This window comes from Prionailurus viverrinus, chromosome D3 (genome assembly GCF_022837055.1).
Source record: "Prionailurus viverrinus isolate Anna chromosome D3, UM_Priviv_1.0, whole genome shotgun sequence".
Classification (NCBI taxonomy): Eukaryota; Metazoa; Chordata; class Mammalia; order Carnivora; family Felidae; genus Prionailurus; species Prionailurus viverrinus.
Genome location: NC_062572.1, coordinates 47,590,274 through 47,615,028, shown reverse-complemented (window position 1 = coordinate 47,615,028; position 24,755 = coordinate 47,590,274). Strand labels below are relative to the sequence as shown.

The window sequence follows — 24,755 nt, the reverse complement described above, 5'->3', positions numbered from 1 at the left end:
TCGAGCCCCGCGTCAGGCTCTGGGCTGATAGCTCGGAGCCTGGAGCCTGTTTCCGATTCTGTGTCTCCCTCTCTCTCTGCCCCTCCCCTGTTCATGCTCTGTCTCTCTTTGTCCCCAAAATAAATAAAAAACGTTGAAAAAAAATTTTTAAATGTATTATGGATCTTCCTTCCTTCTGAAACAGATATTCAGACATAATTTCACCCCTTCATCATGATCCAGAGCCATTATCATAATACTCATTTACTTACTCTAATAGTGACACTCTGAGTACCTCCTGAGTTGAGGATTATTTGCTCTTCATTAAATGGTCCCAAGCTGCTATTCTTCCTCAGTTTCATGTCTGCTTTTCCGTTTCCTCCCTTACTGTTAGTGTGTTTGCCTTAGCAATTTTTCCCTCCCTTCTAATTTCATGTTTCTAGTTCACCACGGGTTTGGCTTAGAAAACAACCAAATTCGTACAATTATTTTTTAAAAAGAGAGACAGGCATAGGTAAGAGGGGGCTTACAGGATGCTTTTAGTAGTGAAATGCAAGGATTTTAGTGCACATTTTTGGAGGTGTTTTTGTTTGTTTTTTACTTTACAGAGGCAACAGTCGTTGAGGGATCTTACTGCTTGGTTCTCATTTTTCCTCCAGATACAGGAGCCAGATAACCAAATTCCAACTAGATGGAATAATACTCTACTGCAGTTCAAAGAATTATAGCATGTATTTAAAAACAGTAATTTTTTAAGTGGAAAAGAATGGCCAGAGTTTGAAGCTTGTTACAGAAATCCATCTTTTAATAGGCAAAGCATTAAAAATGATCACAGTTCTGGGGGCACCTGGGTGGGTCAGTCGGTTGAGCATCCGACTTTGGCTCAGGTCATGATCTCGTGGTTAACGAGTTTGAGCCCCGCTTCAGGCTCTGTGCTGACAGCTCAGAGCCTGGAGGCTGCTTTGGATTCTGTGTCTCCCTCTCTCTCTGACCCTTCCCCGCTCATGTTCTGTCTCTCTCTGTCTCAAAAATAAATAAACATTAAAAAAAATTTTTTTTTTAATGATCACAGTTCCTATAAACAAAACAGAATCATGGAGTCCCTTTAAGAAAACTAATGGTGGGGCTCCTGGGTGGCTCAGTTGGCTAAGCATCCAACTTCAGCTCAGGTCGTGATCACACGGCTTGTGAGTTTGAGTCCCACATCAGGCTCTGTGCTGACAGTTCGGAGCCTGGAGCCTGCTTCAGATTCTGTGTCTCCTTCTCCTTCTCTCCCTCTACCCCTCCCCTGCTAGCACGCTGCCTCTCTCTCTGTCTCAAAAATAAAGAAACAAACAACAAAAAGAAACTAATGGTAAATTTATGTGGTAAATTAAACCACATAAAGGTGCAACTGAATGTCATGCAATTAGTGTATTAAAAAAGCACAGTTCCTACTGTAATTAAATGAATCCTGTGGCTCTTTTCAACTTCATTCAGTGTAGGTGATTGTCCCCTTGCACCTAGATAAACACAGGAGTAAGTTCTGGGGCTTTTTGGCATTCTCTTAGGTAGGAGAGCAATCATTGAGTCAAAACCCACTTTAAGCTCAAATCTCAGGACGTTAGTAATTCTACCTTCCTACCCTCCTTCTTGCTGGGGTTAAGGCAGAAGAGTAAAGGCAAGATTATGGGTTAAAGATGAAACAGAGTGTGCATCTCAGATGAGATCCTCACGCCCTTTGGTCCTTGCCCCTGTCCTACAGATCTCGTGTAAAAGATAAAGACAGAGTGGTTTCCTGCCCCTTGGACAGGTCTAGGAAGGAATTACGAAATGTATACGGCACAGATGAAATGGATTTATCAGAAGATTGATACAATTTACCGAGCAACGGTTTCCAGGTGAAAGAGGGATCCTAAATTCACCCAAATGCTCCAATTTCAGGCAGTAACTATCTGAGAGTCTGAAGCCCCAGAAGCAAAGAGCAGAATGAGAGAAAAGTGACCATCTGCTCAGAATCATAAACAAATCCTCCAGGATTACTTAACACAGTAGCTTTTCACTTTTTTTTTAGCCACATCCACATTAAGAAATAATTTTACACTGTAACCCAATATACACACAGATTGACAGATGATAAAGATATAGAAACAGATATTTATTAAAATATAAGCTAACAATGAACAATAACTTTGCAAAACATTTCTTTCCATGACTGCTTATAATGCATTCTAATAATTTCTAGTCTATTGTTTCACTTTAATGCTGGCCCCTACTCACATGACTTCTCCATACACTAATGTGTGACCTGCAGTGTAAAAACTGCAGTCTTGGAAGCCTTGTCCTCATACTTTTTGAGATCCTGGGACCTCTAGGCACTGCAGGTGTTAAGGCAGAGAATATAATTCCTTAAGTACGCCAGGTTGGGAGTCAAGAAACATGGTGATACTCATTAATCACCCTGCGACTACCTCGCTCTCACTTATTCTCCTGGATCTCAGATCAGTTGACGTAAAATAAGTAATTTCAATTTCTTTAACTCCAAAATTCTAATGCATGTTATTTCATCACTGTTGTAAATAAGCTACCAGGAGAGTTGGGTGCAAATGTACAGAGGGATAAGGCTGATGGGTGACCGGAGAGGAAATACCCCATTTTAATGTGTTGGATTTATTGAGATATAATTCATATACAATGTAATTTGTCCATTTAAATATACAATTTAATGTTTTTAATATGTTCACAAGGTTGTGCGACCGTCAGCACAATCTAACTTTAAAATAATTTTTGTTCCCCCTAAAAGAAACCCCATACTCATTAGCAGGCAACCCCCATTGTCCCATCTCCACCTCCCCCCCCCCCCGCTCCATCCCAGCCCTAAGCAACCACTCGTCTACTTTCTGTCTCTATGAATTTGCCTGTTCTCAACATTCCACATAAATGGAATCATACAGTATGTGGTCTTTTGTGACTAGCTTCTTTCACTCAGCATCACGTTTTCAAGGTCCGTGCAAGTTGTGGCAGGTGTCCATACTTCATTCTTTTATTCCCAATAATATTCCATAATATGGACATGGTACATTTTATTTATCTATTCATCAGCTCTTGAACATTTAGGTTGCTTCCACTTCTTGGCTACTTTGGCTAATGCTGCCTTGGACATTCACATACAAGCTACCATGTGATTTTGTGTTTTCACTTCCCTTGGATATATATACCTAGGAGTAGGCTTTCCTGGATCACATGGGAACTCTAGGTTTAACTTTTTGAGGAATAGCAAAACTGTTTCCAAATGGTCTTATCATTGTGCATTCCTACTAGCAATGTATGAGGGCTCAAATCTCTCCACATCCTTCCCAACATTTGTTACTGTGTGCCTTTATAGTGGCCAGGAAATGATATTTCATTGTGCTTTTAATCTGCATTTACCTAGTAACTAACAATACAGCACACTTTTTCATGTGATTATTAGTCCACTGTATATCTTCTTTGGAAAACTATTCAAATCCTTTGTCCATTTTTTCATTAGGTTGTCTTTTAATTATAGTGTTGTAAGAGTTCTTTCTTGATACTGTATATCTGTGCCTTATCAGGTACATGAGTTGCAAATACTTTACTTCTATGGGTTGTGTTTTCACTTTCTTGATGGTGTCCTTTGAAACAAGTTATTTTAAAAGTCCAATATCTATTTTTCCTTTTGTTGCCTGTGCTTTTGGTGTCAAATCTAAAGAACTATTGCCTAACCTAAGGTTACAAACATTTACATCTATGTTTTCTTCTAGGAGTTTTACAGGCTTTGTTAGTTCTTACAGTTAGGCATTTGATCCACTGGGGGTAAAAATTTGCATATGGCATGGTATAGAATCCACTCACATTTAATGTTGTTGTTGATATGGTTGGATTTACCTCTGCCATTTTGCATTTTGTTTTCTTTACGTCTCACATCTTTTTGTTTCTCTATTCACCCTTTATTGCCTTGTTTTGTAGTAAATGGATATTTTCTGGTGTAGCATTTGACTTCCTTTAATGATCTGAATAATTATTTGTTGTTATTGTCTTAGTGGTTGCCCTAGAATTTACAAAATACATCTCATCAGAATCTCCTTCAGATTGATATTCACTTAGTTCCAGTGAACTGGTCCGGTTACTCCTATGTAACTCCGTTCTTTGTTTCTGTGGTATTACTGCCATACATGTCTATATATGTCAAAACCCAACAATATGTTGTTAAAATTATTTATATAATCTGTATCTTCTAAAGAAGCCAACAGAAGAGAGAACATACATATGTAGAGAGTATCCTTATCTTTGCTGGTTCTCTTAATTTCTTTCCATAGATTTGATGTCATTTCCTTATTCTAATTCTTGTCTTTGTCCTATCTCCTTTGTGCTACTATTATTAAACATATCACATTTCTGTATGTTATAGACTTACACACACCTATATGTACATATATTCTATGTATGTTATGGGCCCACCCAATATACACACATATATGTGTGTATATACAGTCATGTGCAATTTCTTTTAAAATCAGTCAAGACAAGAAAGGATAAAAATATGCAATTATACTATCTTTTGTAATACTTACTGTTAGGGAATAAATTATGTTCCCCCAAATTCATACATTGAAGCTCTAACCCCTGATGTGATTGTATTTGGATATAGGACCTTTAAGAGGGTAATTAAGCTTAAATGAGGTCATAAGGGTGGGGCTCTAATCCTATAGGACTGCTGTCCTTATAAGAAAAGGAAGAGATACCAGAGATATCTCTCTCTCTCTCTCTCTCTCTCTTTCATTCTTTCTGCCCACACACAGAGGAAAGGCCATGTGAGGTTGCAGGGAAAACGCAGCTGTCTGCAAGCCAGAAAGAGAGTACTCACCAGAAATCAATTTTCTAGCACTTGATCTTAGAATGCTAGACTCCAGAACTGTGAGAAAATAAATGTCTGTTGTCTGAACCACACAGTCTGTACTATCCTGGTATGGAAGCCCAAACGGACCAAAACACCTACATGATTGCCTTCACCAACACTCTGTATTTTGCACATGGATTCCAACTACTGTCTCGTGTCATCTGCTTTCAGCCTTGAAGAACCTCCTTTTGTATTTCTTGTAAGGCAGGTATGGTAGCCTCGAATTCTCTGTTTTTGTTAATCTGGGAATATTTTTATTTAATTTGAAAGATAATTTCAATGGATATAAAATCCTTGGTTGACAATTTTTCCCTGTCAGTTCTTAGAATGTGTGGTCCCACTACCTTCTAGCCTCTGTTGTTTCGGATGAGAAGTCAGTTAACATTCTAACGGGTTCCCTTGCATAGGCTGAGTTATTGTTCTTTTGCCCTTGCAAGATTTTTTCTTTGTTTTTCAACACTTAAACTATGCATTGCCTGAGTATGGATCTCTTTGATTTATCCCGCTTGAAGTTCATTAAACTTCTTAGATGTGTAGATTGTTTTTCATTAGATACAAGGAGTTTTTCTGCCATTATTTCTTTGACTATTTTTTCTGGCCCCTCCTCTCTCCTCTCTGTCTGGTACTCCCCTTCTGTGTATGTCAGTGCACTTTGGTATCTCACATTTCTCTGAGGATCTGTACATTTATCTTCCTTCTTTTCCTGTTTTCCAGACTGAATCATCTCTATTGATCTATCATCAAGTTTGCTGACTCTTTTGCTGGCTCCAATCTATGACTGAATCCCTGGGGAATTTTTCATTTCAATTATACTTTTCAACTTCAGAATTTTCATTTGGTTATTTTAAAGAATTTCTCTCTCTTCATTGATATTCTCCATCTGATAATACTTTATCATTACACCCTCCTTTAATTCATTAAGCATTGCTTCCTTTAGCTCTTTGCACATATTTATAACAACTATTTTGGCCAGCTAAATCAACCATTTGAACCATTCAAAAGCAGTTTCATTTCTTTAATATTTATTTATTTTGGGGAGAGAGAGAGTGTGTGTGAGTGGGGAAGTGGCAGAGAGAGAGGGAGAAAGAGAATCCTAAGCAGGTTCTGCACTATCAGTTGGGGTGGAGGGGATAATGGAGCTCAAATGTCACAGACTTATCATTCTTACTGATATTTAGACTTTCTTTTTTTCAATGTTCATTTATTTTTGAGAGAGAGTGAACACAACCAGGAGAGAGGCCAAGAGAGAGGGGTACAGAGGACCCAAAGCGGGCTCTGTGCTGACAGCAGAGAGCCTGATGCGCAGCTTGAACTCATGAACCGTGAGATTATGACCTGAAGCAAAGTTGGATGCTTAAATGACTGAGCCACCCAGGCACCCGAATATTTAGATTTTCTTAAATAAATGTTTCTTTGTTAGCTCTTAGGACAATTTCCAGAGAATTTAAATGATTATTAAAAATTCTTTACCAGTTAAAGTCTGTTTTGTTGGAGAGAGGTCCACTGAACTCTCTACTCTGTCATTCTGGAAGTCCCACCTCCCTCCACTTTGTCCTGCATACACCTTTGCATTTTCTACCCACCTCAAGATGAATTCGTTCCAGTGGTGAAGAAATGTGGAAAAGTGCATTCTTAAAATATTGTATTACTCTCTACCTTTATATCTATATACACAAAGGCACCACCTGATAGCTTTGCCCAAGGGAATGACTAGGTTGGATTAGTAATTCATTCTAGCAGAATGAGTCTGGAGTTGTGGCTGGTAAAGAGGAGGAAGAAAGAAAAGCTTTGAGATACTTTCAACCACAAGAATCGCAGCTGATGCAGAACTAACACGAATGTCAACAGATTATTAGGAAATTAACATGAGACATTCTGTCCACTCCTTGCCTTCAATTTATATTTAAGGTATAACTGGGGGAGTGTCAACAAAACAAAGGGCAGCTAGAAAATGCTTTCCTGTTATAGGAGGGGAAGGAGATAAACTATCTGCCTGTCCTAACCCTCCTCTTCCTGCTTTTGCTGAAAAGGCTTTCTCCTACCATGAGCTCCTCTGGACTTGGGCCCTCGTGGACACCTGAAATGTAAGGTCTCTACTTCCTCTCCCTCCCACTGATTCCTCACTCTGTCCATGACAGACTCAGGGTCTCTGGCTTAAAACAGAAATGTAATCATCCCTAACTTGTGTGCAAAACTTCATGGTTTGGGATATCTTTCCCCAGGAACAATATTATGAGCAAGAATGAGGTTCCCACGCCAGACCATGGAGCCAGTTTAGAGGAATCTACATCTACTGTGGTTCACACAATTCCAACAGGAGCATGGCCCCTACGGATAGTTCCATGAGAAACACACTGGGCATCCCAACCGCTAACACTAGATTTCTCTAGCTGAGGGGCAGCTTCTGTGGCTCCAAGGTGGCAAAAGCTGAGATGCAGGGGCAAAGGATAGAGTTCTGGGAACAGGGCACGCCGGCGCGGGGCCAGGAGGAAAAGGAAGAGTTTTCTTTTCCCTACAAGTGAGAGCTTCCCAGGCTTGAAGAACTTTACAGTCAGTGCATCTGTAACCTGCATTACTATGAGGCAATTGAGAAACGCAGGAGCTAGGCAACTTGCCCCAAGTGACACCTAGTGTGAACCTTGTGGTGCTTCACCACGTTAGCCTCCAGCGCGGGGACACTCGGTCCTGCTTGCACCGGCCTCCACGGTTTCCCAGTGTGGCTGACCTGGCAGGTGAGAGGGCTCAGTACTGGTTCTGGCCTCCCACCGTGCTCAGGGGCTGGCAAGCTAAAAACAGCACTTCCCAGATTCTCCTGGAGCTGGGTTCCGGACATCTGGAGGTCAACTTGGTTTTGCAAAGAAGTACTCCAATAAGGTTAGAAGGGTGGGAAGTAAGGAGAAGGCCGCCTTCCGGCACCTACTGAGCATTTCTGTAGCTGAGTCCCGCGTGGCTTCCTGGGGACCAAGAGATGGCTGTGGAGGTGGTGGGACTGCAGTCCTTCTACGCTCTAGCTGCGCTACCGCAGTCTGGGCTTAACACTCTGCCTTTCTATGGAGAGTCTCCTTGGAAGCCCCGCCTGGAGCCTGCTGCTCAGCCCTTAAGGACTCAGCTGAGCACCTAAGTACCCGGAGCAAGTCCCTGTCTGTTTATAATACCTGGAGTGGTGTAGTTCCTGCCTTGAGCCCCAACTGATAATCCTATCCTCTCTTCTTTCCTTCCCCTTCCCTGTTCTACTGGGGAAGAACACCGGCAGGCAGTGGAGGGCAGACAGGGGAGCTCTCCAGCAAGTTCTTGCATCCATTTGCTCATTCACCCAACATTTACTGCCTTCCTATTTTGCTCTAGGGCCTGGATCAGACACCTCCTCTTCCCACTCTCCATCCCCTTCAGCGACTCTTACTAGGTAGGACGAGGCACGAGGACACAGAACAAGTTGGGGAGCGGGAAGACGTTTGTGGTTTCGTGCTTGCTGGTCCCCCTCCCCAGAAGATCCACCTCCTCTCCTTGTCTGGCCGGCAGGTTCCCAAACATTGAGCAGATACCAGCTCTTTCCAGAGCCAGGATCCGCACCCAGGGGGCTGGCTCCAGAGCCCGTGTGCTCACCACCAGGGAGGAGGAGGGGTAGGGTGCGGAAGACAAAAGAAGGGAGGTGACGTGGCCCAGGTAAGGAGACAGTCACATGTTACACGAATATATAAGCCAGGGGGCTCACTTATTAACCTGCAGGCCACACAGCTGTGGCAGCCAGGGCCTCTGCATTTCCTCTGGAGGGGCTAATGATCCCCGTGCTATGTGTGGCACACTTACCTTGGCAAATAGGGAAGGAGTAGAAACCCAGGCGGCAGGCATCACACCGAGGGCCCTCGACCCCAGGGCGGCAGAGGCATCTTCCGTAGGCATCGCATATTTCAGGAAGAACTCCTTCCAAGTTACAGTCACACCCTGCAAGAAGAGACTCTCAGAGGGGCCTCCAGCCTCTGTTCCTTTTGCAGTTTCTGCCTTCCCTCAGGTTTCTGTCACGGAAACTTAGACTGTGACTTATCTGTGGCTTATAGACATTCTTGACCTAGAACACTACATATTCAAGGGAAAAACAACAAATATTAAGAAAAGGTCAGAGATGCCATTAAGAAATATGTAGGGTGGGCACTCGTTTCCAAAGCAGCTAACTCTTTTAACATCTATCCCTGGGTGGCTCGGTCAGTTGAGTGTCCGACTCTTGATTTCCGCTCGGGTCATGATCCCAGGGTCATGAGGTCAAACCCTGCATCAGGCTCTATGCTAAGCATGGAGCCTGCTTGGGATTCTCTCTCCCTCAACCCCTCTCCCCTGCTTGCACTCTCTCTCCCTCTCTCTCTAAAACAAAAGAAAACAAAACAAAAAACCTACCTACTCCTGTGGAAATACTTTGTTTTTTCCCAAATCTTAGCCTTGTACAGTAAAACTTCAAGTTAATAGACTCCTACCTAATGACAATCTTGAATCAAACATATTTCTACCTTCCATTTTCTACAAGAAAAGAAATGAACATAAATCCAGCCCTACTATGTGCCAGCCATGGTTCTGGGGGCTACAGGTGGGTGATCTCACTTAATCCTCCAGGACCAAGGCCTCCCCAGCAGTCAGGGTGCTTCCAATCCCTCAAACATGTGCTCTCCCACCTCAGGGCCTTTGCTCTGGCTGTTCCCTCTGCCTGTAATGCCCTTCTCCGGTTCTTTCTCTTCCTCTCCTAGGAGGGTCTCCCCCAACCAACCCACACAAGCCCTCCCCTTCCCCCCCCGCCCCCCCGGCTCTTCTCTCCTGTTGCTGTTGGTTCTTTTACAACACTTTAATTACTGAAATCACTGAATGGCCTCATGACTTGTGCTTTGACCCATAGAAGGAAGTGAAAATGCTCTGATGTGATTTCTGAGCCCAGGTCACAACAGGTTTTGCGGTTTCCATTCTCACCCTCCAGGAACCCTGAGACCAGCATGTGAGTCCACAGGGAAGGGAAAGCTTTACTGTCGGTTACTGTCTTGGCATTGAAACCAAGCACTGGAATTCAGTAAGAAACTGGACTTTACCACGGGCATCGAGGCCCAAAGAATCCTTATTTATAACCATCTGTGAACAGAAAGAAAGCATCTGGTACCTATGCATTTTTTAAACTGTTTCTGGGGGCGCCTGGGTGGCTCAGTTGGTTAAGCGTCCAACTTCAGCTCAGGTCATGATCTCGCAGTCTGTGAGTTCAAGCCTCAAGTCAGGCTCTGTGCTGATAGCTCAGAGCCTGGAGCCTGCTCTGGATTCTGTCTCCCTTTCTCAATGCCCCTCCCCTGCTCACACTCTGTCTCTGTCTCTCTCAAAAATGAATAAACATTTTGGGGAGCCTGGGTGGCTCAGGCGGTTAAGCGACCGACTTCGGCTCAGGTCATGATCTCTCGGTCCGTGAGTTTGAGCCCCGCATCGGGCTCTGTGCTGACAGCTCAGAGCCTGGAGCCTGTTTCAGATTCTGTGTCTCCCTCTCTCTGCCCCTTCCCCATTCATGCTCTGTCTCTCTCTGTCTCAAAAATAAATAAACGTTAAAAAAAATTTTTTTTAATAAATAAACAAACATTTAAAAAAATAAAAAAAACTGTTTCTGAAAATCACTTTTCAACATTTCCTCTTCCTTACCTAGCAAACAGTCCCACACAGAGTCAGAAACCATGAGGGCCCCCTCACGTCTGCCTGACCCTCACCTCCCCACACCTCCCCAATGGGTCGTAATGATTATACCTCAGGAAAGTCCCTGGAATCTTCCTCTGCTTCCAGAGTTCCAGAGTCTTCATCCAGGGATTCACCCTTGTTTGCCTAGATTATTTATAGAGCCTCCTAACCAGGCTGTCTGCTTCCCATCTTGCTCCCTTCCAATCCATTCTCCAAACTGGTATCAAGAGGGATCTTTCTTAAACGCCAACCTTCTCACCTCGTATCATTTTCCAGTTTAAATCCCCCAAGGGTGACACAACACCTTCAGGACACAACCCAAAGTCTTTGACGTGTGTGACACAGTAACCCCTTCAAAATCTGCCAGGCTGCCAGCACCCTAAGCAGCACCTTTGCACAAACTAGAAAAAATGTCCCTTGTCAAGATGCTTTCCTGACCCTTGCCGTACAATGGCCACCATAAATATACAAATCTTCGATATCCTCCATGGATATGGCTTCCCTTCCCCCCTTCAACCTGCACATCTGAGCCTGGCTGCCCATCCTGGTCTTTCCCTAATCCTCTCCACCTCCTGAACTTCTTCCCCCTTCCCCTGATCCAGCCCCAGGAACCTACCTGCCATCCCCTCTCGTATCCCCATGGCTTCTCTCAGCTGTCCCTCTGCCTGGCTAACTCCTTCATGCTCCAAGACCCCGCTCCTTCTCCTGCTCTGGGGAGACCTCCCACAGCCTCTACCCTCCTCCTTCCTGCCTGCCTCCCTCTCTTCATTCCGTAAGGATGCCCCCCATCCTGCATGCTTCCATAGCTTTGTGTTCTCACGCAGCCATAGTGTTAAGTCCTGCTGCTGTAACTGTTCACCTGCCTGTGTTTTCACAGGACTGGGAGCTGCCAGGGAGTGGGGACTGTGAGGCAGACAGCTGCCTGGGCAGTGCCTAGTACAGGGCGGGTACATTCATTCTGAATGAAGAATACACTAAATAGTCTCTCGAACACCTTCAGTTCTTTTTAGTAAACACGATTCCTTGAATTCTATTTTACTGGCATCCATACAGAGCCTCCAAGCTGAGATATCAGAATTTGCCTGTCCATCCTGAAGCCTTAGCTGACGGGTCTCCATGACAACAGTGACTCCCCACCCTGCCAAGCGGATGAAATGCCCAGGCCGGGGAAGGACGGCCAGGAAAGCATGCCCCAGCGGCTGCTGCCCCGACCCGAGCTCCCACCGTTAGTGCGTCCTCCAGCCCCAGCCACACTGACCTCAAAGGTCTGGCAAAGGCATCTTGCTAATTATAAAGTGACTGCAAGAATCAAACCCTTTCTATGATATTTGTCAAGAAACCGGCTGGGCACTCATGTCTTCAGGCCACATGGACAGCTTTCCATAACCATCACCAGCCTGCCTCAATCTCCTAGGTAAAGTAAAGTAAGCACCTGGAGTCTTCCTGCAGCTGTTTTTCCGCTGGCCCCTGCTCTTTGAACTTGGAGGCATAAAAGCGTACACGTGCCTGCAGGCTAGTGTCCCTCTAGAGTGTATGTTTCGCATATGCTGTCGTTTTCAAATGGAGCCCTTGAAGATGTGTCGAAGATACACTGATTTCCTAGAAATAAATCTTGAGTGGATATAAATGATCACTTGGCCCCAGAAAACCCTGATAATATCCAAGGTCCTGAAATATAATGAAAAAAAAAAAAAACCTGCAAACGTTCTGATCTGCAAAACTGTTCTGTCCTTTGGCTTCAAGTCATTGTGTCTGGAACTGAGCGTATGGATTTCCTAGAAAAGTGGTTCTCAATCTTTGCTGCACTTTGGAATCTCCTGGGAAAATATAATTACCTGGCAGTGGAATCCTAAACCCAGAATTCTGATATAATGCCACGACCTGTAATCTATGGCCCGAGAACCAAACCCATCCCTGTTTTAGTAAATAAAAGTTTTACTGGGACACAGCCAAGATCTCACATTTACATGTTGACTATGGTCACTTCCCCAGTACAACAACAAAGTTGACTTTTTGCAGCTTCACCTACAAATCTAAAACCATTTACCATCTGACCCTTTGCAGGCAAGTTTGCCAACCATTAAGCGGGATTTTTAGTAAAGTAGTGGTTCTTAACAAGAGACATACGTCAGAATCATCTGGAAAACCTCTTCAAAAGATAAGCCTGGACTTCATCCTGGAAAAGGCAGATTAAGATCTGGAGTGCTACAGAGGAATTTCCACTTTGTAAAAGCAAGGGATTCTAAAACACAGCCCTGTTTCAGAACCACTGTACTAGAAAACGTCAATGGACCTTCATGAATTCAAACTCTCTGGGGTGCTCAGGTGCTCGATATTATCCAGTGTTCTGCATCTTCTGGGAGCTGACATGTTTGAGCTTCTAATGTTCACTGCTGAGTCAGGCCCCAAAGTGGGTGTTTTTATTTTTATTCTTATTCAATGTTTCTTCCCTTCTTTCTTCCTTCCTCCCTCCCTCCCTCCCTTCCTCCCTCCTTCCCTTCCTTCCTTCCTTCCCTCCTTCCTTCCTTCCCTCCGTTTGAGAGAGAATTCCAAACAGGTTCTGCACTGTCAGCAAAGAGCCCGACATGGGGCTCCATCTCATGAATGAAGAGATCATGACCTGAGCCGAAACTAAGAGTCAGACGTTTAACTGAATGAGCCCTCAACTGGGTGTTTTTAAAATGCAATAATCAAAGGGGCACCTGGGTGGTGCAGTTAAGCATCCAACTTTAGCTGAGGTCATGATCTCGCAGTCTATGAGTTCAAGCCCCGCACTGGGCTCTGTGCTGACAACTCAGAGCCTGGAGCCTGCTTCAGATTCTGTGTCTCCCTCTCTCCCTGCCCCTCCCCAGCATCCCCCTCTCTTTCTCTCTCTCTCTCTCAAAAATAAATAAATAAACATTAAAAAAAATAAAATAAAATGCAATAATCAAAGACCAAATTGAAGTAATATCTGTGTATTCAAATTCCCAGATAGATCTCACTGCATTCACTGAACCTTCTTTTCCTTGAGGCTGTATTCTAAGGCTTCCCTCATATTTTCTAACAGATGTCTGAACAGTCCTTCAAATTCAATTAAATTTCTTTTCCTGAAGTCTAGTGGGGGAGAAAAAGAAATTGACTAACAAAGGAATTACTGGAAACAGATGGTAAATGGGAGATCTAAAACATTTTTGTGGAAGAAAACCCAAGATGTGTGGTGTAATCAAGGCTCAAAAGCAGAGTTCCATTCTAGTCAATGAACAGACATTAAGGAAACGTTTGCAGACAGCCACTGTGGACAGGATACCGCCCGCTGTGGGCAGGGTAGATACTGTGGGAGTTAGAACCATAGTTGCTGTCCTCAAGCGACCAAGTGTCTGGTGAAGGCTTTGGACAATACCCCTCATAACAATGCAGAGCCCAGTGGTTTGCTCAGAGGAGCTGGGTACCTATAGGGCAGAAGGAGGAAGGAAAACAGCAAGGTAAACAGGATCACATTACCTGGCCTCAGGTCAGCCCCCTGTGCTGCCCCCAAGTCCTAGGACATTCCCCACCCCCACTCTCTCCCCCACATTCTGAGATGACTCTTAACATACCTTCCGTCTCTTCAACCCCAAAGCTTCCTCCCCAACCTCACCTTCTGCCCCTGACCTTGATTCTTACTCCATAGAGGAAAAAGAAGGAACGGCCAGAACATAGCGTCCCTAAGTTCCCACCACTGCATCCACCTCCCCACCCCCCCCCCCCCAGCCTTGCACTTCACCTTGTCTTCTGCAGCCTTTCCCGCCTCCAACAAATGGCACCTCTTCCTCCTGTTTGCCCCATCCAGAAGCCTTGGAATCACCCCAGCGGCCTCGCTTTCTCTCATATCCCACCTCTAAGCCAGCAATCCCCTGGGGAGTCCTGGTGTCTCTATCTTCAGATTATAGCCACATTCTGTCCACTTCCTGTCACCACCACTGACACGTCCTCGTTCTGAGCCGCCACTGTCTCTCCCTCATAGATGATCACAGTAGCCTTCCAGGACATCTCCCTGCTTCCTCTTTTCTCCTCCTACAACTGGTTTTCAACACCAGTCGCCGTGGAGTTCCTTATACAATGACATTTGTCTATGCGAACTGTCCATGGCTCCTCTCTGAGAATAGAAGGTAAAGTCTTTGCAGTGGGTGATAAGGGCCTGCCATCCGGCCCCCAACACTTCCCTTCCTTACCTCTCTTGCTGTGCTCACTCCGCTTTCACACCCTGCTCTCCCTTTGGTTCCATGAACACCCCCTCCCTCCATGTTCCTGCCCCAAGGACTTTGCATTGGCTCTTTCCTGGGTCTGGATGCTTGTCCCCAGGTACCTGCAGAGCTCACCGCTCACCCCCTAAGGTCCTTGCTTGTCTCTTCAATAAGGTCCCTCCTCGACAACCCTATTTAAATCTGCAAACCTCACATTCCCTCACTTCTCTCCCAGACTTACGTTCTACACAGCACTCATGGCCAAGGCTACCTCCAGCACATCCCTTGAGCTGCTATAGTGTTGCAGAAATGGAAATCTGCCAGAGAGAGCTTTCCAGAGACCATCTTCTTGTCTGGTCACAAGTGCCCCTTCTCTGCCCACCCGTACCCTGGACCCAGCGGAAGGAGAGGCACATGTGCTCACATCCACCTGGCATTACCTCCACCCCAGTGAGATGAGCATGTGACCGTCAGGCTGCTACTGGCACCCTGGGGGGTGAGAAGCAAACTCAGTGGATGATGGGAACATGATCCAGAAGGGCCACAGTCACGGGCCGTGTACATGTGGTGTGCCTTTCTGAGTGTGTATGCCCCCGCGTGTGCCATTATGGGTTTACACAGGAAACTGCCCACAGCTCCAGAATCAAACCTCAAGACCTAGAATATTCCTCATATGGGTTAGTTTATGCCTACCATGTGAAAGCACCCCCCGCCTTAAAAATAGCACCTTTGTGCAGCACACAACCTTGCATATGATACTCTAACACAGAGAGATTTTATTTATTTAGTGGCTTATATATTATTTTTGTTATTGTAGGAGTCCATCCACTGGAATATAAGCTACAGGAGAGCTGGGAATCTTTCTCTATTCTCTTCACTGATAAGTTTCCAGCACACGGAATGTGCTGAACACATAATAGGTGATCATAAAATACCTGCGAATGAGTGATTAGGTAGGTGTAGCACCCACACCCTCTCGGCACTCACCTCTCCACCCCAAAGGCTGCTTCCTGCACACCTCTGCCACTCTCTGCCCAGGGGTACCCCCTCTGGCTGAGGAGCCCCTTGGCCTTCCAGCATACCAAGCCAGAAGTACCAGAGTCGATGCCCCCAAAGCAACCTTCCATTGATGGCAAGTCACTGAAGGTATCCCTTCAGCTGGGATAATGCTGAGCAAGTTCTGTGCTGTCGCCTAGAGTCGCCTAGGGGAATGGAGCTCCAGGTGGTACCAGCGGACCTTGCTTGCTAACGGCTCCCTTCACTCCCTGACTCACCCTCTTACTGATGTCTCCTGGGATCATATCCCGAATCATTTGCTCGTGCTTCAATCTTTTCTCGGCGTCTCTGCACGTGGAACCCAACTAAGACAGTAGGCAACGGACCTACTGTCCGCCGGAAGTTTTGGGCAAGCACCGGACCGCCACCGGAAGTTTTGGGCAAGCAAGTGATCTACATTTCAAGCTCTGTTTAGTTTCCTTAATCAGGTAGCATCACGCAAAAGACAGACTAAAACAGAGAATGATGGGTGGTGAGGAACTGAAATAGGACAGCCCCACAAGGCACCCACCATGCTCCCGTAAGGACCATTAGAGCTTGGGCACAGTAGTTAGTGGGCACAGGAAATAGAAAAATAATTTGGAGCATAACATTTCCATTGAAGTTAAAGCAAAAGAGAAGGTACTTGCCTTTCATATCTCCAGCTACTGAATCTTCTGGACTCGGGGTAGAAATAGGGAATATGGGAATTCCTAGAAAAATTGTTTTTAAAAAAGACAGGGAAAGATTAAGGAGATAGTAAAGTAAAACATTAAGTTGCACAAACTAGAAGGAAGCCCTTCAAACTTACTGCAAAGTAGCATGTGGAGCCTAATTTAGAGAAAGGCAATACTGCTTGCCATATTGAAAATAATAACAACTGAAACCAGACTGGTCAGACGTTCTGATTTGTATATTAAGTGAACTGAAATGGTATTTTGTGCTTGCAATAGCTATGTCTCAGTCTAAGCAAGGATGAGCTTGGTTTCTCTAACATTTATTGGTTTTTTAATGTAAAATTGAAAATAGATTTTGTTTTTTTTTCAAGTTTTTCCCCCTAAAATTTGACTGATGCCACAAAATTGTTTCAAGGTTTTGTTTTGTTTTGTTTTGTTTTTTGTCACTAAAAAGGCAACTACAATTTCTGCTCATCCTGTATCTAATAATTACAGATTCTAAACTGACTAAACCTCAATTCAGTGCTACTATGTTTGGGCTTAAAAATTTGTTCCTTAAAAAAAAAATTGCTTTCAGGCAGCCTGGGTGACTCAGTCAGTTAAGCAGCCGACCTCAGCTCAGGTCATGATTTCACATCTCGTGGGTTCGAGCCCCACCTCAGGCTCTGTGCTGACAGCTCAGAGCCTGGAGCCTGCTTCAGATTCTGCGTCCTCCTCTCTCTCTCTGCCCCTCCTCTGTTTGTGCTCTTTCTCTCTCAAAGAGCTCTCATCCTCCAAATCAGGATACTCAATGGTGAGAGGGGGTGCTAGGTTCAGAATTCCCCTGGGACAGCAGGTGTGAGCCAGGACATATAGTCACCCCATTCACATGTGCCCTGCCCCCATGTCCCCACAACTCGGTCTGCTTTTCCTGCCACACAGAGCTGGGAAAGCAAGAACCAATGCAATAATGGCAGAGCGGGGCGGGGGGGGGGGGGGGGGGGGGGGGGGCGGGGAGCCGGTGGTGGTTGAGACAGTGTTTCTTTGTCCTAACAGGACAGTGCAGTGTTTACACTTTTGCAGAACAAACAGAACCATGGCTCTTGTAACAATTTGCAGAGTTGGTTTCAGACTCTCCTGCTTCATGTTCTATAGTGTTTCTACAAGATACATACTTTTTCTCTCTGAGATGCTGAGATACTCAGATCACTGCAGTGGGGAGGGGTGGAGCCCATGATAACTTGGCCTATCACACAGTGGGGAAAAGGGGAAACATATCCCCCTGCCACCCAAAACAATGCATATGCAAATGAACATCTGGTACCCTTGACATTTCTTCCAGGTTTTTTTTCAACAAAAATCACACCCATGGATCACTGTTAAATTGAAATTGCCAATATTTGACTTCTCTGACCTACTGGGATGATAATACTATGGTACAACCTAACGTAATCACCAGACATAAACAACTGACTATAAAATGTACTCATATAAACTTTATGTTCTGAACTTTTGGCAACACTTCCATGTAAACACAGCATACCTGGCCCCATTTCTGTGGTGAGCCCCCCACCGCCTGCCGTGCTCTCAGGAATTAATGCACCAGGCCCAGCTATGTGCCAAGAAAGGAGGCCTCTCCTTCTGCAGCCGCTACTTACTCAAGCAAAACGGGAAATTATAGTACCCAACCGCACATTCCTCACAGTTGTCTCCGCGGAAATTCGGTTTGCACTTGCAGCGGCCTGAGCCCGGCTCACAGTCATCTGCGTGTTCGGGGTTACAGCTGCAAGCTACGAGAAACATCAGGGTTCAGAGATCAGTCCTTCCCTTCACTGCACTTAATATGGTAGCTATGTCCCCAGGACTTCTCAGGCGATGTTTAATGCTCTACTCTCGGTCCACGGTTATTCTTGAAAGGGCACAGCCTGTTTTCTACTTCATACCTCGTCAATAGTTTGCAATGATCAAACCCCAGGGCCCCCCAGAGAACTCAGATAGGCTTCTGAGTTCTCCGGAATATAGTTTATTACACTGAGCACTGCCCAGCTCACTGCAGAAGAAGAAAGGTCTGCACAGATTACAATCAGAGGGGGCTGGGTGGACGTGTGCTGTAGCCCCTGGTAGGTCTGTTGGACACAGCCCCTCCTGGCCACGAGCCAACTGTGAATGTCCAGGGTGGTCATCATTACGCAGGTGTGATGCAGTCACAAGTGTGGGATGCCTGGACATCGACATCTCATATGTGGACAGCACAACAAGACTGTACCCATAACCCGAATGTTAGATTCCAGTGATAGGACTTACTAAAGGCAGTTTTGCAACCAACACGACTACTAGGTTTGCATTCCAGACAGACATACTTGGGCTATAAGAGGCTTGGTAGCTCCTCACTTGGGACCTTTCCTTGACCTGAAAAGTCCTGACCTTAGACAGCAAAAATACTGTCATAAACCAGCTAAGTACATGTCCTGTGAGGAACTGGGAAACTAGGGAGGCCATGGGCATCAAGCATCCCCCAGCCTGGCTTCTCCTGGTGTCCTCTGCTTAACTTGCTTAAGACGTACGTGTCCTGTGGATTCTTTACGCTAGCCTATAATATCTCTGCGAGACCATTTCAGTGATGAAGAAAGAGGCTGGAACAGTGATGGAGATTGCTCTGAGATTCCAGAGCACGTACGTCTGCATTCACGGTGTCCTGGTCTCCTTTGCTAAAGTCTGTTCTTCGTGGGCACAAGAAAAGGGATGGACAGACTTCGTGGGACGATGTGGGAGAGGGAGGGAAGACAGGAGCACTCTTTTAACAAGGACAAATGCCCAACAGAGGGGCAAATCGGAGTCCACACATTCTTTGGACTTGGATGCCCTCAAATGTTAGTGATACGAAGAATGAATCTGGGGGTACAGTGGGCACAGCGGCCAACTTCAGGCCTGGAACTGCTTTCCAACTGTGACAGCCACCAAACATAAAACAGATTACACATGGAGGGCAAAGTCCAGTCTGACCTGTGTCTGACAGTTCCCCAGGGAAAACCCAGGGCATCTATCTGTATCACGGATGTGAAAAGGCACAGAGGCACCAGACAGATAGGACCTGTATCCTGGAGCTACCAGTTAGCGGGTTTTGCCACCTGGGCTCAAATATTTAACTACTCAGAGCCTTCGGTTTCTCCAGATCTAAAAATGAAAATAATAATACAATGTGAGTTGGTTGCATCAGACATTTGTGGAAGTATTTCACAACCCCTTGCATATAATGAGTGCTCAATAAATCATAGCTATTTTAGATACGATGACTATTATTAGATCCTTGAAATTATGACTATGTTGTCTTGATGCTAATTCAGACAAAAATTTGAAACTATTGGAGCTCGCAGAAACATGAGGAAAATGGAGGAACATTGGTTACAGGGCTAGTAACGTGACGAGCCCAACACTTTGTGTCTTCCTAGGTGCTTCTGATGGCATTTCATTCTATCTTAGGGAATATGCAGGCATACCTCATTTTATTGTGCTTTTCTTTATTGTGCTTCGCAGATACTATGTTTTGTTTTTTTTTTTTTAGAAATTGACAGTTTGTGGCCACCCTGCATTGAGCAAGTCGATCAGCACGTTTTTTCCAACAGCATTTGCTTGCTTTGTGTCCCTGTTACATTTTGAGAATTCTCCCAACATTTCAAACTTTTTCATTATTACTGTGGTCAGTGATTACAACTAGCTGAAAGCTCAGGTGATGGTTATCACTTTTTAACAACAAAGTATTTTTTCATTAAGGTATGTACTTTTTTTTAAGACATGATGCTACTGCACACCAAATAGGCTATGGCTATGGTATCTGTAAACATAACTTTGATAGACACTGGGAGACCAAAACATTCATTCAACCCACTGTATTGCAACAGTCGCTTTATTGCAATAATCACTTTCTCGTGGTGGTCTAGACTCGAACCCGCAACATCTCCAAGGTATGCCTGTATTATCAGTCCCACTTATATATAAGAAATCTGAGGCTCAGGGAGATTATGTAGCCAGATGAGGTCACACAGCTAGAAGGAGTAGAATCAACAATGTGAAAAGTGAAAAAAGAGGGAGGGAAGAGTTTAGCCCGGTGACCACGCCAAAGTGGTACAGTACCGACACTCTAAGAAGCACCGAATCGAAATGAAACTTACGGATGCAGCCATGTGGGGCATCCACTGGAACGCCGTAAGGGCGGTAATAACCCTTGGCACAGATTTCACAGTTCACACCAGCTGTATTATGCTAGAAAGAAACAAAAGAAACTTAGAAGGAAGAGTACCAGAAAAGTCCTTACTTTGTGCTGTTCATCCAATGAAATCATGGTCACGTACAATTGCAATTTCAGAGTCAAAAAAATAAGTGTTCATCTTGACCTTGAGTCTCTAAGATCTGCCACAGGGCACTGGCTGACAGGTGGGTCTGGATTTTTTTTTTTTTCCCATTGGAAGAAGAAATACAGGTAAGTTCCATGAACTAGACAGCCCAGGTTTTCCCCTCTGGCACAGAATTTGCTCAGTGAAACACCTGACATTTCAGTGAGAAAAACTCAAGAGCACTCTTCTTCCTCGCTCAATCAGAAGAACTAACCACCCTTAGGTTTATCCCAAGGACTAAAGGGTCAGGTGCGTATCCTTATCTTTCCCAACTTCGGAAGAAACAACACATACAGATTCTCTTCTCTCGACATCCCAATTTTATCTGTACTTTAGTCATGACATCCTGTTCCAAACATTTCTGTTATGTGAATGGAAAATGTAGGTGCAAGTCTCCTACACAGAGCCCATTTTAAAATACAATAGTAGGTGGATTTTTACATGTCATGGTTAATCCTTGTTATTGCCACAAATCAAGTTGCCCAACGTGTATCACCAGTTTCCAAGAACTATACAGCACAGACCAACTCAATGTCTTGATCTCTAATTTGGAAACAATCAGAAGGACAGTGTTTTTCATTAATGAAAAGGGATGTAATAGGAAGTTAAAAGGAAAAAAAACAATATAACACGCTTTGACCCAAAAGAAGTCTGTGTAAAATCAGAGCGGAGAACAAAGACCCTTTTCTGAATCCTCTTTCCCATTTTAGATGGTTTTATTAATTACAGATTTTTATTTACTACCACTCCTTGTCCTGTGGGCTAAAATCTGAATTCACTTTAACACCGAGGTCTAAAACCACACTGGCCACTTCTCTGACTTAACATTTACATGCATAAACATTTAAGCAAATATGAAACAGCTGCAGTCCACCTCCCTTTAATCAAATGCCGATTAACCTTCTCAACTCTGCTGCTTGCACTGTGACTTATAATAGCCAGGATGTGAGGTTAATCTGGTTCCCCAATTTTTCCCCATTGAAGAAGGAAAATTTCTCTGAAGTGGGCAGCCCCACCTCTCCCTTCTACCACAAATTTCAGTTAATAAAGCACCTGCCACGGGTGCCATATTTTTTAAATTTATTTTTTAATGTTTATTTATTTTTGAGAGAGACAGAGCATAAGCGGTGGAGGGGCAGAGAGAGAGGGAGACACAGAATCAGCAGCAGGCTCCAGGCTCTGACATATAAGCACAGAGCCCGATGCAGAGCTCAAACTCACAAACCGCGAGATCATGACCTGAGCCGACGTTGGACGCTCAACCGACTGAGCCACCCAGGCATCCCACGGGTGCCATATTTTTAAGACACCTGCCACGGGTGCCATTATTTTTAGGACACAAAGAACACCAACAAATGACCAAAATAGAGCCACAAATCCCCTGCAGATGGAAAGATGCCTGTAGTTTACCTCCAAATCTCGGGTGTCCTCTAGGACCTTCACCTTCCCGAGAGCAATGACACACCACTTTACCCACGAACGCTATGGCCACAGTTGGACAAAGGTGGTTCTGTAATTTCTATATAGGAGGTGCTGGGGAAGCTGCCTCACTGGGAAGAATGGGTGCCTGAATTTGCATTTGCCTGACATGCAACACAAGATGAGAAAACCTCAAGCTAAAGTGTGAGGTGGGTGTCAATGAGATCTATGCAGGAGATAAGCCGACCTCTACCCCACTGACCCCTTCCTTTGGCTTTCTACGGAACACTCACCTAGAAACCCCCAGGCTCTGATAACTGACAATAATCTAAATCCTCAAAACATAACTCTTCTAAGACACTTCAATCTTCAAGTAAACCCCATCTCTCCTCTCAATTCCTCAACCACATCTACAACACTGTTGCTGGCTTCCATTTCGGTGAACCTCAAGCACATGGAGACACTTAGTCTACTCACTGGCCACACTTCTGGGAAGTCTCTGAAGGGATTTTCCTGCCAAAGGCCAACATGATCTGGCCTCTGTTACTTCTCTGACCTGTCTGTTCCGGCTTGCTCCCCTCCAGCCACATGGGTGTCCCGCTCCCTCTCAGGGCCGCTGCCCTGCCATCCCCTCTGCCTGGAATACCCTCCCCCAAACAGATGCCTGCCTCATTCTCTGGCTTCTTCCGGGTCTTTACCCCAATGCCACACCCTAGGGTACTGGCCACCCTAATTTAAACTTCACACACCCCAAACCAATCCTTAAAATAGTAAACCCCAGAAGTAAAAATAAAATCAATAACATATGAGAATATGGCCATCTCTGCAAATGCTTGCCCTGCAGGATAATAATCTGGCTGTCCTACATGCTGGCTGATTGGCCATCTGAACGTCCCCAGGCCCAGCTCAGAGCTTATGACAGATAGCTCTCATTGTGTCGTTACCGGAACTACACCGAATGGGAGAAAGCCAGGTTAGCTAGTGCCATGGACTGAATGCTGGTGTCCCTTCCAAAATGCATATGCTGAAGCCTCATCTCCAATATGATGGTATTTGATGATGAAGCCTTCGAGAGGTAATTAGATTGTGAGGGTGGAGCCCTGATGATGGGAATAGTGCCCTTATAAGAGAGATGATCTCTCTCCACTGCGTGAGGACACAACGAGAAGGCAGCCATTTGCAAACCGGAAAGTAGGCTCTCACCAGATATTGGATCTTCCAGCACCTTGATCTTGGACTTCGCAGTCTCCAGAAATAACTCTTTACTGTTTAAAGAGTATGTACCTGTTCTGTGATACATTTATTATAGCAGCCTGAGCTAAGACAGCTTGGTTTCTGACAGGCACACCTTGCTGTAGGGTATGTGTATTCTACCAGGAACTTCCAACTTTATCTCGAAGCATCGCCTTGCAGCTCACCAAGCCAACTGACCCTGCTATGGCAGCAACCCCCCACTCCCCTTCCTTGTCAAGACTCCCTATGTCCCTCTGTACGTGACATAGGCCAGGTTACATTTTTTCGCCAAATGAAGAGCAAACTGTCCCAACATCATTTATGTAACACCCCTGTTTCCTTTCAATTAAAAATGCCAATATTACTATAAACCAAATCTAAACATCTACATGACTGTGCTTCTAGATTCTCTATCAGAGAATGTTTTGCTATCTTCTAAGACAAATTTTTTTAGGACACAAATTATTCATCTCTTCTAAACTAAGTGTCTATCCTCCTGTAGTCTTTTATTGATAAGAACTTTAGAATCAGTCTGTCAATCTTCATTAAAACATCTCCTAGGAATTCTTTTTTTTTTTTTACTTTATGTATTTTGAGAGAGAGGAAGAGAGAGAGAGAGAGAGAGAGAGAGAGAGAGAGAGAGAGAGAGAGAATGAGAAGGGGACGGGCAGAGAGAGAATCCCAAGAAGGCTCAGTACTGTTAGCGCAGAGCCCGATGTGGGTCTCGAACTCATGAACCATGAGATCATGACATGAGCAGAAACCAAGAGTCAGACACTTAACCGAACGAATCATTCAGGCACCCCAAAAATCTTCTAGAGATTCCGATGGCTGTTGCATTGAATTTACAGGTTGGTTTTGAATAAATGGTATATTTATATATTGAGTCTGGAAACACATCATGTCTCTCCATATAGTCTTATTTTATAAACTCCAAATAAGGTTTTATAGGTTTGGACACAGCCCCACAGTTAATTCTTTTATTTGTTGTTTCTTGGAGTACCTCCAAATCATTCCATCCATCATAGCTATGTTCTCCTGCATGGATATGTTTCCACTTTCTATCTTTCTGGAATCACTTTCTGAAATCGCTGGTCTGTTAATGACACTTTTTCTTATTTTTCATGCTATTGTGGATTCCGGAAGGAGAGGATATGTTGCTCGTTTGCGATCTTTTCTATCATATTGTGGAACTTGTTGCAGGACGAAATGTAGCCATATGTGCTCTATTTCTTGATCCCATGTCTTAGCT

General features: G+C 44.6%; 1 protein-coding gene across 2 annotated transcripts in view; it reads right to left on the bottom strand.

The window, feature by feature from the left end:
• Positions 1-24,755, bottom strand: part of LAMA3 (laminin subunit alpha 3) — a 274,238-nt gene that overhangs the window by 166,926 nt on the left and 82,557 nt on the right. For both annotated transcript variants that reach the window (XM_047826704.1, XM_047826703.1), the window contains exons 9-12: positions 20,630-20,720; positions 18,119-18,250; positions 16,455-16,517; positions 8,684-8,818 (exon numbers count right to left, since the gene is read on the bottom strand). In XM_047826704.1, coding sequence (XP_047682660.1) covers positions 8,684-8,818; positions 16,455-16,517; positions 18,119-18,250; positions 20,630-20,720 — 421 coding nt within the window. The remainder of the gene's footprint in view (positions 1-8,683; positions 8,819-16,454; positions 16,518-18,118; positions 18,251-20,629; positions 20,721-24,755) is intronic.